General features: G+C 58.9%; 1 protein-coding gene across 1 annotated transcript in view; it reads right to left on the bottom strand.

Annotated features, from left to right (window-relative positions):
• Window positions 1-13765, bottom strand: part of SDK2 (sidekick cell adhesion molecule 2) — a 131967-nt gene that overhangs the window by 38104 nt on the left and 80098 nt on the right. Inside the window, exons 19-30 of the mRNA XM_035026354.1 lie at window positions 11545-11740; window positions 11240-11338; window positions 10653-10844; window positions 9211-9332; window positions 8302-8411; window positions 8054-8204; window positions 5414-5651; window positions 4529-4644; window positions 3675-3864; window positions 2263-2361; window positions 1385-1579; window positions 57-258 (exon numbers count right to left, since the gene is read on the bottom strand). Of these exons, the coding sequence (XP_034882245.1) occupies window positions 57-258; window positions 1385-1579; window positions 2263-2361; window positions 3675-3864; window positions 4529-4644; window positions 5414-5651; window positions 8054-8204; window positions 8302-8411; window positions 9211-9332; window positions 10653-10844; window positions 11240-11338; window positions 11545-11740 (1910 nt within the window). The remainder of the gene's footprint in view (window positions 1-56; window positions 259-1384; window positions 1580-2262; window positions 2362-3674; window positions 3865-4528; window positions 4645-5413; window positions 5652-8053; window positions 8205-8301; window positions 8412-9210; window positions 9333-10652; window positions 10845-11239; window positions 11339-11544; window positions 11741-13765) is intronic.

Genomic DNA, 13765 nt, shown 5'->3' with positions numbered 1-13765 from the left:
CCCGGGCCTCACCTGTCCACCACCCGGGCCTCACCTGTCCACCACCCGGGCCTCACCTGTCCACCACGAAGGCAGACGCGTTGTGGCTCACGGAGGCCGAGTGCAGCGCCCACCGGCCGCTGGGCAGCTCGCGGGTCTGGACGGTGTAGTAGCGCACGGGGGACAGGCCATCGCTTCCCGGCTCCCAACACAGTAGCACGCTGCGAGCCTTCACGTCCTCCTGCTGCACCACCGGCTTGCTGGGGGGCTGGGGGCGGTCTGGGAGGTGGCGGAGGGGGACAGGAGCAGGGAAGTCAGCCGGGAAGGGGGTGGGGGTGAGCTTTTTCAAGGAAGAGAAGGAGATGCTCTGGGCTCAGGCCTGATGCCCGCGGCCCCATCCCCTCTCTGTGCACACAGGTCCCGACAGCGAGCACCCGTGGCTCCGTGGCTCCTGGTCCACGACCTGTGCTCAGGCCATTAGAGGCCCAGGTGCCTGGGAACTTAGATCTCCCGCGGGCAGCCCGACCAGGGACCGGCAGGGAGGAGGTCCGAACACCCGGCTCCTTTGTCCCCCGCCTGCCCCAGCGCTGAGATGGGGCCTGCGCCGTCCCTGCTTGAGTGGGATGGAGCCCACGCTTCCCTTGGTGGGGCTCTGCCGGATGCCCTGCCCACGCCTGGCTTCCTTCTCGCTGCCCCAGGCCCTCCTGCAGGAGTTCTCAGCCTCAGCACTCCGGCACTTGGGGCGGCCGATTCCGTGTTATGGGGCCGTCCTACGTGCTGTGGGGTGTTAGCAGCATCCTGGCCTCCACCCCCTAGATGCCAGTCATAGCTCCCTCTTAGTTGCGACAACTCAAATGGGTCTCCAGACGCTGCCCAATGTTCCCCGGGGGGCGAAGCAGCTCCCGGTTGAGAACCGCTGTCCTACTGGTTTTTCCTGGGAACACTGTCTAACGAACCACTTTCATAGGAATCGGGGTGTCAGCCTGCTTCAGGGGAGCCCGACCTCCGGTGAGTCACCGGCTCAGGGCCACAGGCCCTTGGCACCCGGGGCTCCACGCTGCAGCCCCACCCGCCACCCAAACGGACACCATCTTCACTGAGGGCAGGGGAGAAGGGAAGGAAGCTGGTCTCACCAACCCTCCCTCTTCGGAAAACCAGTAGCTGAGGCAAAGCAGGCTCCTTGGGAGGGGGACTCGCAGCCCAGCTTCTGGAAGTCCACTGGAGCCCTTGCTGACCCTGACCCCAGAGATCTCAGCCCACCTGCCACTCCAGGTCAGGGCAACGCGGCTCTTAACTGGCTGATTCCCAGGCACCTGCGAGGTCAGGTGGGGGCACCTGCGTTGGCCGGGACCCCCGCCCCCGCCTCGGCTGCCCCCAGGCCTCCCCAGCCCCAGTGGGCAGTCACCTCTCTTCTCGGTGGTCACCACCAGGGCCTCGGCGGCCTCTCCCCAGCCCTTGCGGGTCTGGGCCGTGATGCGGAACAGGTAGACGGACTCCGGCTTGAGGCCGGTCACGGTGTACTGGCGGGTGCTGGGTGTCAGCACCTCCACGGTGGCCGTGTTGGCCGTGGTGGCGTTGAGCCGGTGTGTGACCTGGTAGGCTGCGGGAAGGAAGGACATGGGCTGTGCTGGGGGGCAGGGCAGTTGCCCTCGGTGCCCGGGGAAAGGGTCGAATCCTTCCCGGGCCACCGCAGTGTCTGCACTTGAGCTCCCCTGGCTGTGGTTCGTCAGCTTAGAGCCCTCTTGGTCATTCTTGTGTCCTCAGCTGCCACGTGGGGAGTGTGGCTGTGGGGGGCACTCCCTCCATGGGGGTCACAGAGTCCGTGACCCCCATGGCAGCCTCAGGTGAGGGGGACAGGGGCTCAGAGGGGCCAGAGCACCTGCTAGGAAGTGCCTGAGCTGGAATCCCAGCCCGTCTGTCTAAGTCCAAGGCGCCGGCCCCTCCCGGCCTCCACTCTGCCTTCTGAGGAGCGGCCTTCCTCTGGGGCAGGCACTGCGGGCTGCCAGCTCTGAGAGCCCGCACTAGGCACAGGGAGTGCCCGCCACGGTTTCACGGGTGAGGGGGCTGAGGCTGTGAGAGAGCCCGCTTGCTCCAGTTCAACCCCGTGAGCCTTCCCCCGAGGGGCTGCGTGTGTGCATGCGTGTCTATGCGTGTGTTAGGGGAGGATCCGTGAATGTGAAATGGTGCTTCTTGAGGAGATGTGGACACTTCCTGGGCCCAGTCTCCCTCTGGCCTCCTCCTCCTACCTGCAGCCTCCGGGCACCGGAGAGGGTAGAGGCTTACCAAGAATGATGCCGTTGGGGGCGGTGGGGGGCTGCCAGATCAGTCGCACGGACGTGGTCCTCACCTCTGGGAACAGGATGCCCATGGGCGGCCCCGGGACTGCAGGGGACAAAGGAGAAGCAGGTGGCCGCCCAGCTACTGCTCAGCCCCAGCCCCACCCCAGGTCCGGCTCCGGGAGAGCACGCGGGCAGGCTGCGGGGAAGGGCACACTGAGCTCAGTGATCTGTGGAGTGCGGCTCTGTGCCTGACGCTGCGATCCAACACGGGACACAAAGATGCTATCAGGGAGGTTTCTGTCCTCAAAAAAGGGCATTATTTGGCAGGAACCAGAAGGGACCAGGCTCTAGTTCCTTTGGCTCAGTGTCCATGTACGTACATGCAGGGCTGCCCTCAGAACTGGGCAACGGGGCCTTGTCCTGGGTCTGTGCTTTAGAAGGCACCACTCTGACTTCCTTCCACCCATAGGGTGAGGTGGCCACAGGGCCCACCCTGAGCCTGAAACACTCCTTTTCCAGGGTCTGCATGGGCCAGTTCCCCAGGCCCACCCTCCAGACTTGCACCTCCGGACTGAGGGATGGCCGGGGCGGTGGGGGGGGGGGGGCAGCTGTTTGGGGTATGTGGACGGAGACTGAGTACCATGTGTCAGGGGAGAGAAGGGGAAGGGAACAGGGCAGAGGGGAGGATGGCTGGGGGTGGGCAACACTTCCCGTGCGGCCTCATCCCAACAGATAATCCCCCAAAGTCTGAGATTTCTAGACTTGAACTTGGCCTTCCAGGTCAAGGCAAGAGGGTCAAACATACTGAATTTAACAGATCAATTGCTTGATTTATAACTTTAGAATACATGGACACACGGTGTTTATGCTTCCTTTTGCACTCTTGTCTGGACCCCAGCAATGTTTGTGGTGGGCAGTCAGAGTACGAGTGTGGGGAGAGGGGAGGGAGCCAAGGACCTGTCGGTCAGCCTTTGACGGAAAGTTCTGCTGCAGGGATGAATGCCTGGAGCCCTGCTGGCATCGCTCTTCTGCAAATGGGACCAGGAGGCTCATGCCCAGGAAAAAGCAAGCCTCTTCCTTGCACAGACCTTTACTCCAAGTGCACCTGCCCCAGGCAAAACCCAAATCAAAATGGGTGCCAAGTCTCTATTCTGTGCGCTTGTCCCAGAGAGTGCACAAGAGATTGAATCCGATGTCAAACTGTCCTTGCCTTCCACTTCTTCCTCAGGGACGCACAGTCTGGGTTGTGTATCCCCTCGCAGTGGGTTGGTGGCCCTCGGTGACCTGTCCCCCACAGGAGAAGCCTGACGCCACGGTTCCCTTTGGGGCAAAGTGCGAGCCCGGAGGGGCAGGGCCGGGCAGGCAGGAGGGAGGGGAGCTCCCAGCCTCCCCAGGCGCGCAGGGATTCAAACTCACCATCATCCAGCGTCCGCTCCAGGATGGGAGGGTGGCTGGGGCTGCCATCCCCGATGCGCGTGAAGGCTAGCACCTGGACCTCATAGAGCACGTATTTGCCCAACCCTGTGAGCTGGGCGCTGCGTGACGAGTTCCCTTCCACCAGCCAGAACCGGGGCTGGGAATCCGAGTCCTTCTCCTTATACATCACCTGCCAGAGCACAGTGCAGGGGGTGAGGGCCTGGGTCTAGGTCCTGCGTGCCAGCACCTTCCCCACGTCTCGTCCCCGGAGTGAGGCAGGCGGGATAGAGCTGCTGGGCCCTGGGCTCCTTGGAGTGGCTCCCTGCACAGAGCTTTACTCAAAGTGAACCTGATGGGCATGGGATACGGTGGAGCTTGGGCTCTGGGAGAGCAGGGGACACAAAGATGCACCGGGCCAGGGAGCTGGAAGGTTCCTTAGAGCGCATTCAGCTAGGAAAACAGGCCCAGAGAAGGGGCATGACTGGCACGAGGTCACACAGCCAGTAATGGGGGGGCACGGACATCAAGCCACGTCTCCCAACCTGTGGGCCAAGGCTGAACCCTGCGGTTAGGCGCAGCTTTGGGAGCAATTCTAGAAGATGATGGGAACTGGGCCCGTGGGCTGAGCGAGGCTGGGACAGCCAGTGGGGCCTCCTGGGGGCTTCCCCAAGGACCTGGGCCCCCCTGGAAGCCTCCAGCCCTGAGGGAGGACTCCTTGGTTGCCGTGCCACCCAGAGCAGAGACGCCAGGAGCTCCTGGGCATCCATTCCAGAAGGCGGAGACATGGGCCCCAGGGGTCATGAGGACAAGGCACCTTGGATGGGGACGCGGGCGACCTTGGAGCCAGGACTCACCTTGTAGCCCAGCACGAGCCCATTGCGGTCGGCCTCAGGGATCTCGTCCCAGCGCACTAGCATGCTGCTGGAGGTCGTGGCCAGTGCAGACACGTTGGTGGGGCCAGAGGACGGCACTGAGGGGGAGAGGGAGCAAAGAGGAGGAGCTCAGGACCCAGTCGGCCCTACAGAGGAAGGGGGTGTGACACCCTGTCCCCAGCAGCAGATTATCCTGCAGTGATTCCTGGTGGCTCTGGAACATCGCAGATGCTGCTTCTGGTTTCAGAGGAGCCTCCCCGTTATCCTCTGCTTGGGCCAATGGGAGGATGAGCCCCCCTTTCCTGTCTGCGCAGCAGTGAGGGCTGGGGAGGGGCCGGGATGGGAGGGGACCTCCTTCAAAAGGGGCCAGGAAAAAGCCTCAGAGTGGTGAACCACATGTGGATGCACGAGGGCTGCCTGAAGGCTGGGGGCTCATGTTCTGTGGGTGACCCCTTGCCGGGGTCCCGTGAGCTGCTGGTTCTGCTTCTGGAATGTTCTGAGAACTGATCCAACCTCCTCATCTCCGGTTCTTTTAGGCACTACTGGGTGTCAGGGTTAAAGGTGAGGGCACAGAGACATGGGCAGTTTGCAGGGAAAGACCTCCTGGCTAACCTGCAGGGGTGGGGATCCCCCCAACCCCCCGATTTTGGGAGCAGTGGGAATACGCTGGGGGACACGGCAACAAGGTCGGGCGCTCTGCCGGGATGTTGAGCATGAGCGGGAAAGTGAGTCTGGGCTTATTCTGAACAATGGCTCCAGCCTTTGTACCCTTGGAAGGCCGTGAGGGCAGAGAGACCAAGGTGGGGTGGGGGGGTCCCTGCCACAGGCTGCGGGGCCCGGGGGGGGCTGGTACAAGGGCCACAGTACCTGACTCCCGGGTCCTGCCCGTCACCATCTGGCTCCAGGGCCCGCTCCCGATGGCGTTGAAGGCCTGGACCTGGACGCGGTACTCTGTCCACTCCTCCAGGTCTTCAATGGTGTAGTCACGCTCCACGCGGTCCTGGACCACGTGGCTCAGCGTCTTGCCGTGGCCGTCTGCCCGGCTGTATTTGATCTTGTAGCCCACCGACTCGGGGTTCCCGTTGTATTCCATCTCCGGGAGAGGCTGCAGGAAGGTGGGGGTGGCAGAGCGGCTGTGAGGCCAGGCCCACCCCGTGCGGGGGACTATCTGGCTTGTGCACCCTCTTCCAGGGAGCCCTACAGGATTATCATACCCACCGTCCAAGCTGTCCGTGCCCATGTGAGGTGCTCTCGCCAGGTGGGGCTTAGAATGTGTGAGTCTGTATTTCTGGAGGCTTCCCCCCACTGCCCCATCTCCCTGTCTGTCTGTGCCAAGCTCCCAGGAGAGATGGCATCCATTCTCGCACACGGGGCAAACTCAGTACCCGGCCGGGGCACTGAGACTGGAGAGGAGACCCACAAACCTGTCTGTCCAACAGGCAGATGAGCACAGCACCCCTGGCCTCGGCTGTCTCTACCACTTAACTCCCTCGCTTAGGCTGCCAACACACACTTAATTGCCTCTAACATGCCTGCTCCCAGCTCACGCCCGCCGCCCTTGGAGAAGCAAGTGTCTCGGGCATGGATGGAGTGAGTACCAGTCACTGGCAGCAGTCCTTCCAGCAGGAGGCCTGAATCTCTCCTGCCACATGTTCAGCCGCCTCCTTCTGGGGAGTTTCAGATCCCTTTCCTAGGCGGCTGGGGCTGTGGCTGCTGGCTCAAGGTCATTTGGATGAACCTGGGCAGTGTTGGTAAGCAGTGGGGGTGTGTGCATGTTGGGGGGACCTGTGATCCGGAGTAGGTGTGAGCTGAGGACTCCGCCTTAGGATTCTCTCCAAAGAAGAGGCGCCCTGGGCCCTCACCTCCCTGCCGTTCTGCATCCCCGGGCACGGTTCACAGGCTCCTCACATTCTGACCCACTTCCTCCCGTTCCTCGGCCTCTGCCTCACTCCCTGCATACTCACTGCCTCCTGTTAGCTCAGACACTTAGTGAAGCCGACCAGAGACCATTAAGACAGTTAATCAATGGGCCCGGAGTGCACGCTTCCTTACCTGCTAGGGAAAGGTAACAGGCCGTGCACCATTACGCGGGACTGGAGGTGCCTGGGGCCCTGTGCGGTGCATCAATTGCCTTTTTATTCCTCCTCCAGCCCCCCTGGGCATCAGTCAGTCTCTAGTCTTTTAGTGTTTGGAAACCTTAAAGTGAGCTACAGGAGGAAGGCAGGGAGCCGGCCCGGAGGGGGCCAGAGCTTAGGCAGGAAGGGGCCAAGCGAGCAGTAACTGGGGCTGCACACGCCCTGGGGGGGGGGGCTGCCCATGGGGCGTGGGGCCCCTGAGCTGGAGGGAAAGACAGCTCTGCTCAGTGCCGGTCCCCTGGGAGGGGACTCATAATCACGAACTACCGTATGTTCATGAGCTCCTTCTACCAGGCGTCCAGCTAAATTAAAGGGGGAAAGGGCTTTCCAGTCAATCCCACAGCATGGTGTTTTGCAAATTGTGTTTTGTGCAAGTGGTAAGAGGTCTCACGTGGAGACAAAACCAAGTCGCGCGTGGCCAGACTGGCCGGTGAAGCGGGGTCAGGCAGGCTCTTCCCAGCACTAAGGAGAGGAGCCAGGCTGCGGGGTGCTGTCCCCCACATTCGTTTGTCTCAGAAGTCCTGTACGCGCCTAGCTCCTCTTGGATGGCTGCTGTGTGGGGCAGTAGTCGGGAAAACACTGTCCTGGGGGGAACGGCATCAGGCAGACACATTTTCTCCCGATCCCCGGAAGATGGGGCTGCAGTGTGCTCCGTGGTTAGGGCTGTGGATTCTGGGGGAACAGACTCCCCGGGTTGGGAAACCCAGCCCTGCTGTTAACTAGAGGATGTTGGCAGGGGCGGGTGGGTGGGATTTGGGCCAGTGATTTGACCGCTTTCTGCCTCAGTTTCCCCATCTGTAAAGTAGGGATCAGGATCACTCTGCTGTCACAAGCCTGTGGAGAGGGTTCTGGGCCTTACCTGGGGTAATGGCCCTTGACATGCAACCCTGACCTGGAGGGGTGGTCTCCCGCACCTGCCCCACAACCTCAGAAACAACCCTTCACTCTCTGACTTGGTGCAAGGGATGACTTACATCTGAACCCCAGGCCCGCCACTTGGGAGCTGTGTGGACATGGGCGAGTTCCTAACTTCTCTGATCCTCAGTTTCCTTAGCTGTAAATTGGGGTCGCAATGTGCCCTTTGCAGGATGACCGGGAGGATTAAATGGAAGAAAACATGTAAAATGCTTGGCACCTGGCAATGCTCACTAAACAGCGTTTTCTAGTTCCTTCTTACAGAAGGCATTTGTTCATTTGGCTAAGATGAATTATCAGGCACCTTAAAGGTGCTAGGTGTAAGGAAAAGAGAAGGGAGCTGTGGGTATTCTGGTGACCCCCCTCCTTGATGTGGCCCTCTCGGAGGCAATGACCGTGGCAGGGTGACAAGGACCAAGGAGCCATTCCACCCCCATTGCCCTCGTGGGAGCCTCACCATCCAGCGGAGCCACAGGCTGGTCTCACTGGCTGTGCGCAGGGTCACGTTGGCAGGGGCCATGTCAGGGGGTGCCTGGAGGGTCTGGATCTTTCTAGAAGGCTGGCTGGGTGGGCTGGTGCCCACGATGTTCACTTGGCGCATTCGGAAGCTGGAGTGGGGGAAGGGAGTGAGCAAGGTGATGAGGGCAGGACCCCAGGCCAATGCCCGTCTGGGTCTGGGCAGCCCCCCGCATTCTGCCCTGTTACCTGTAGTAGGTGAAGGGGTTGAGCTCGGGCACCTCCATGGAGCGGGCGTCGGGCTCGTTGGTGAGCTGGTGAACCAGAAGCCACTCCTCTCCCTCCCCAACCACGCCCACCTGGAAAAGGGAGACGCTCTTAGACCCGCTCAGCTTGTGGGGCTGAGATGTCCTGTGCCCCAGGTTCTCAGGGGTAAAGCCCTGCCCATGAAGATCTTGATTCCATCCTGGGGCTCACCTGGAGAGCCCCACATGGGGTCACCACCTTTCCAGGCCCTGAAAATGACTTCAAGCATGACCCCGAGCCGTCTTGCGTAGAATCTGGTGGAATGCTTGCTAGAAACCCATGCCAGGGCCCTGCCCTAGACCGAGCCCATCAGAATCCCTGCGGGTGGTACCCGGGAATCTGGCTATTTACCAAGCTCCCCAGGGGATTCTGAACACCCTGGCATGCTTCTCAAACCCCAGCTTCATCAGAATCTGAATTTCTGGGGGTGTGGCCCAGGTGTTGGAACTGATGGACGCTCCCCGGGGGCAGCCAAAGCAGACTCGCCACTTTAGGGGCTGTGGGCGGCAGCTGTGTATTTCTCCAGGCTGGCCAGTCCCCGCCCGACCCACGGGGACTGCTGTGTGTGTGTGTGTTTCCGCACGTGTGTGCATGTGCACACGTGTGTTCACGCGTGTGTGTATGCATGTGCGCGTGCATATGTGTGTCCATGCACGCACACAGTGGTCAGGTGAAGTGGAGGCAGAACTGGGAACGGTGGGCATTTTGGGGTATTTGGCCACATGACAGTTGCATATGAAAATCCCCACAGGTGTGAACACACGTATGGTTTGCTCTCAAGTGCGTGGCCGTGCGCCCATGTCTAGGAAGCAGGCTGCATGGGCTGCGGGCCCCCCCGGCAGCAGGGTTTACCTGAGCCTCCACCAGCCAGCGGGAGATGGAGGTTTTCCCATCATAGCCTGGCCTGAACTGCAAGGTCACGGAGCGGGGGCCGATGTTGGAAATGCCCAGGTTGGTGGGGGCCCCTGGGAGTTCTGGAAAACAGGATGGGAGAGGAGATCCATTGAGGACAAGGTCCTCCTTCCACATAGACTAGGCCTCTGGGTGGGGGGCTATGTCACTCTTCTAGAAGTTTGGTAGGAGGAGCTGGGCTGAGGCTTCCGCCCTCCAACTCAGTCTTCTTCCTGCATCCACAGCTCTCTGTGTCCAGACCAGGGGCCTGAGGGGCAGGGTCGGGGGCTGGGAGGGCCTCCCAGGGCCACAGGGAGGTTGGAACAGGGAACAGGGGCTGGGCATGCAAGGGCTTCCCAAAAGAATCTTCCTCTCCGTCCACACACATAGCTCCTTTCAGCCCTCCCAAACCCAATCATGGCTGAGGAAGATCAGAAGGAGAGCTGGGGGGGGGAGGGAGCCCCTAATTTCTGACCAGGAACCTTGGGATTCAGGATGAACAGAAAGAGTATAGAGTCTAGAAGTCGGACTGTCTTGAGCTGGAATCTAACCCCACTGTTTCCATGCTGTGTGTCTGTGGGCAAGTCACCTAACCTTTCTGTGCCACAGTGTCCTCCTTGGTCAAACGGTGACGGTAGTATCACCAACCTCAGGGTCGTTGTGAAGACTCACTGAATTGATGTAGATACAGCACTTAGCTTCAGGCACAAATATGTGTTGGTGTTATCAGCTGTGGTTGAGTCAGCTGGGGTGTCTCAGCCATCTCGGGAGCAGAGTGGGGGGCGCAGGTCAAGGGATTCTAGCTGGGTCCCGTAAGCATAGACTTATAGACCCAGCCAGGACCATGTGGTTGTCTAATCGACCTCCCATAGATACAGATGGGGAAACTGAGGCACAGAAGGGACACTTGACTTGCTTGAGGTTGCAGAGCTTGGCAGAAGCAGGGCTGAGAGTAGGTCTCAGCTTGCTCTTTATACCAGATTTAAGATGATTCCCACCTTACTCTACCCTTTCCCAACCAACACTTCCACTGGCTGGAATCCCATTTGGACTTTCTGGGAGACAGTGAGAATTCTTCCCCTGAATCAGAGATACTATTGCTCGATGCAGAACCTGGTGTGGCATGGGGGTGGATGAGACGGGGGCGGGGGAGAGTCCTCTGGGGGACTCTGCTTTTCTGAGAGCCATGGGAGGAGGCAGCAGTGGGTCCACTGAGCCTCCAAACAGAGACCTGGGATTATGAGACGTAAGCCTGCTCTGGGGGAAGCTCAAGGGACCATGGACCCAAGGCAGGGGAGAGCTCGGGGGGAAGAAAGCCAGTATTCCTGAGAAAAAGGTAAGCTTCTTGGTCAGGAGGAAGACCACAAGAGGCCAGGAGTCTTGCCCTGCGAGTGGGCACCCACCTGGAGGCACGCCGGAGGAGATGGTTGACGCGGACACCTGGCCCTGGCCCTTGGCGGTCATGGCGGCCACCTCGATGGTGTAGGTGGTAAGCGCAGTGAGGCCCGTGACGCGGTACTCCAGGGTCACGTTGGGCAGGTAGTGGGTCACGCGGGTGTTGGTTCGGTTATACTCCTCCCAGGAGATCCGGTACCCTGGGGGGAGCCCCCAGTTGTGCATGAGCTTAGCTGTGACCAAATGCTGGCTTTGGCCCTTCTGTTCTGCTTCTCCCTTTTTCACTAGTCTGGGTTGGGAGCAATGGGGCCGAGGGAGCTGGGAACCTCGTGCCTGGGGCCCCAGGTATAACTTGGGTGGGATGCCCCTGTTGGGTGGGGACTGTAGGAGGGAGCAAGTCATTATGGTGGGTGCTTGAGGCCTGCGGCGGAGGACCTGGGATGTGCTACAGAGCAGAGGGGCTGAGAACCTCCTCTGAGTATGTTCTAAGAAAGAGTGGCCTGCTGGGAGGCTTTGGATGAACATCAGTCAACAGGATGGACTGGACGACCCTGTCTCGCCCCCGGGCTCAGGAACGCCCACCCATCACCCTTACCTGTGAGGATGCCATTCTTCTCTCCTGGCTCTTGCCAGCTGACCTTCAGCGAGGTGTCCAGGATTTCACTGAAGCTCAGGTGTCCCACAGGACCAGGCACTGTACCCCAAAAGGGCCCCCACCCCACCCAATGCATGTTAGAGCCAGAGAGAGACCACTGTCTGCAAGACAGCCCGCGGTGCTCCAGGGGCACCCCAGGATGGGAGACAAGGCTGGGATCGCCCCATATCTGGAACGCTCAGTCTGGCTCTTGGGTGGGTGGGTGGTGAGGGGGGCAGGGATGGCAGGGGCTGGGTGGTGCCTACCATCCTCATGGGTGCGCACCAGCTGGGGGGTGCTTCGAGGCCCATCGCCAGGAGTGGTGAAGCACAGCACGGAGGTGAAGTACTCGGTGAACTTCTTCAGGCCGGACACGAAGCCCACGTGGATGCTGTCTTGAAAGTTGGGCCGGGCAGTCACCATGGTAACCTCCTCTTCCTGCTCTGGCTCCCAGGCAATCAGCTGGGGAGAGACCAGCAATTCAGGCAGGGCAGCAAGAATGTTCCAGAAGAGGCCGAGCGCTCTCCCACAGTCTGGGCCAACGGACAGAGAGCGTCTAGGAGCCCATCTCCCTAGGGTCCCTCCTCCTAGGAAAGGGATGGGTGCACGTACACCTCCAAGCCACGAGCGTCCGACCTTCTGGGCGTTCCCTTTGGTGTGCTGGCTGTTCATTGAGCAACTTACTGAGAGCGAGGCACCGGGCTCATTGTGCTCCATGAGGGGTCTCTCACCAGGGAGGTTTTCTACCAAGATTGGCTGCATAATTTGCAGGTTCAGTGCAAAATGAAAATGGAGGGTCCCCTTGTTCAAAAATTTTTAAGAAATGCAAGGTGACGGCAGCCGAGCATTGAACGGAACGGGGTGGTGGTGGTGGTGCTGGTTGGGGGGGTCCCTCTGAGCGCAGAGCCCACCCTGTGTGTTACATATGAGGACCCAGGCTCAGAGAGGCTCAGCGACTCCCACTATCCACACAGCTAGTGCGAAGCTGAGGGGCTCCTACAGCTTTCTCTGTCTAGGCTGGGCAGGGTCTCCCTCGGAGTTTCCCCTTAGAGCTGCCACTCCCGCTAGACTTTTCAACTTGTTCCAAGCTGGGATTTCAGTCTGTGACCCAACCTGGAGGCAGGGTGTCGGCGAGAAGAGCCCGTCTGGAAACGCAGCAGGGCTTTCCTGACTTCCGCTCTGCACCTGTAATCCACGCCCTTCCTGCCTCCCCTTCCTTCTCTCCTTGCCTCTTGATCTGTCACCCCACACTCCTGCTTTCTGGGCCCTTCATCTGTCTCCGACAATGACAGCTGGTCTCAGAGACTTCCTCGTTCATTTGAAGTTGATTAACTAGCAATTAATGGTGAAAAGCAACACTTGATGAGTTTTAATAAGTACGGGTATTTATAGATATAAAACAATAGCATGCTGATGTCTCCTGATTAACTCGCCCCTATAACAATGCTTCATCTTCTCCTTTTCGGAGCTGTGTTTATAAAGGATGTTTGGAGATTTAATTGGTATTGTGAAAAGATAGCCTATAGCAAGTTAATTAGACACTAATTAGACCCTAAAAATACTAATCAGAAATACTAAGTGGCATTTAATAAGTATGTTAAATATTCTCCTTATTTTGGTTATCTTGTTTCAGAGCAATTAAATTGCTGAACTTCTTTGGAATAGATAAAGAAACAAGTTTAATGTTTTAATTTAATTTAATTAATGTAAATTTGAATTAATTACGCCAATAGAAATAATTGTGTGGTGTGTTCCCCAGCAAGTGCAAAATCTGGGTAAATATTATTTTATTGGGGGGGGCGCCTGGGTGACTCAGTTGGTTGAGCGACTGCCTTCGGCTCAGGTCATGATCCTGGAGTCCCTGGATCGAGTCCCGCATCGGGCTCCCTGCTCGGCGGGGAGTCTGCTTCTCCCTCTAACCCTCTCCCCTCTCATGTACTCTCTCTCTCTCATTCTCGCTCTCTCAAATAAATAAATAAATCTTTAAAAAAATATATTATTTTATTGGGTTTAGGCCAATTATAATCACTACCATTATTGTAGGAATAAAGGACAAAGAATATCTTTACAGGTGCCCTAAAAGAATATCACTGGCAATTGGCTTCAAAAATGACCCAGAAGGGGCGCCTGGGTGGCTCAGTCGTTAAGCGTCTACCTTCGGCTCAGGTCATGATCCTGGAGTCCCGGGATCGAGTCCCACATCGGGCTCCCTGCTCAGCACGGGGTCTGCTTCTCCCTCTGCCCTCTTCCCTCTCATACTCTCTGTCTCTCATTCTCTCTCTCTCAAATAAATAAATAAAATCTTAAAAAAAAAAAGATTTTAAAAAAGGGGCGCCTGGGTGGCTCAGTCGTTAAGCGTCTGCCTTCGGCTCAGGTCATGATCCCAGGGTCCTGGGATCGAGCCCCACATCGGGCTCCCTGCTCGGCGGGAAGCCTGCTTCTCCCTCTCCCACTCCCCCTGCCTGTGTTCCTGCTCTCGCTATCTCT

The sequence above is a fragment of the Mirounga leonina genome, unplaced genomic scaffold (genome assembly GCF_011800145.1).
Source record: "Mirounga leonina isolate KUSES-001 unplaced genomic scaffold, KU_Mleo_1.0 Mir_197, whole genome shotgun sequence".
NCBI classification, from domain to species: Eukaryota; Metazoa; Chordata; class Mammalia; order Carnivora; family Phocidae; genus Mirounga; species Mirounga leonina.
This window is presented reverse-complemented; position numbering and strand designations above follow the sequence as displayed.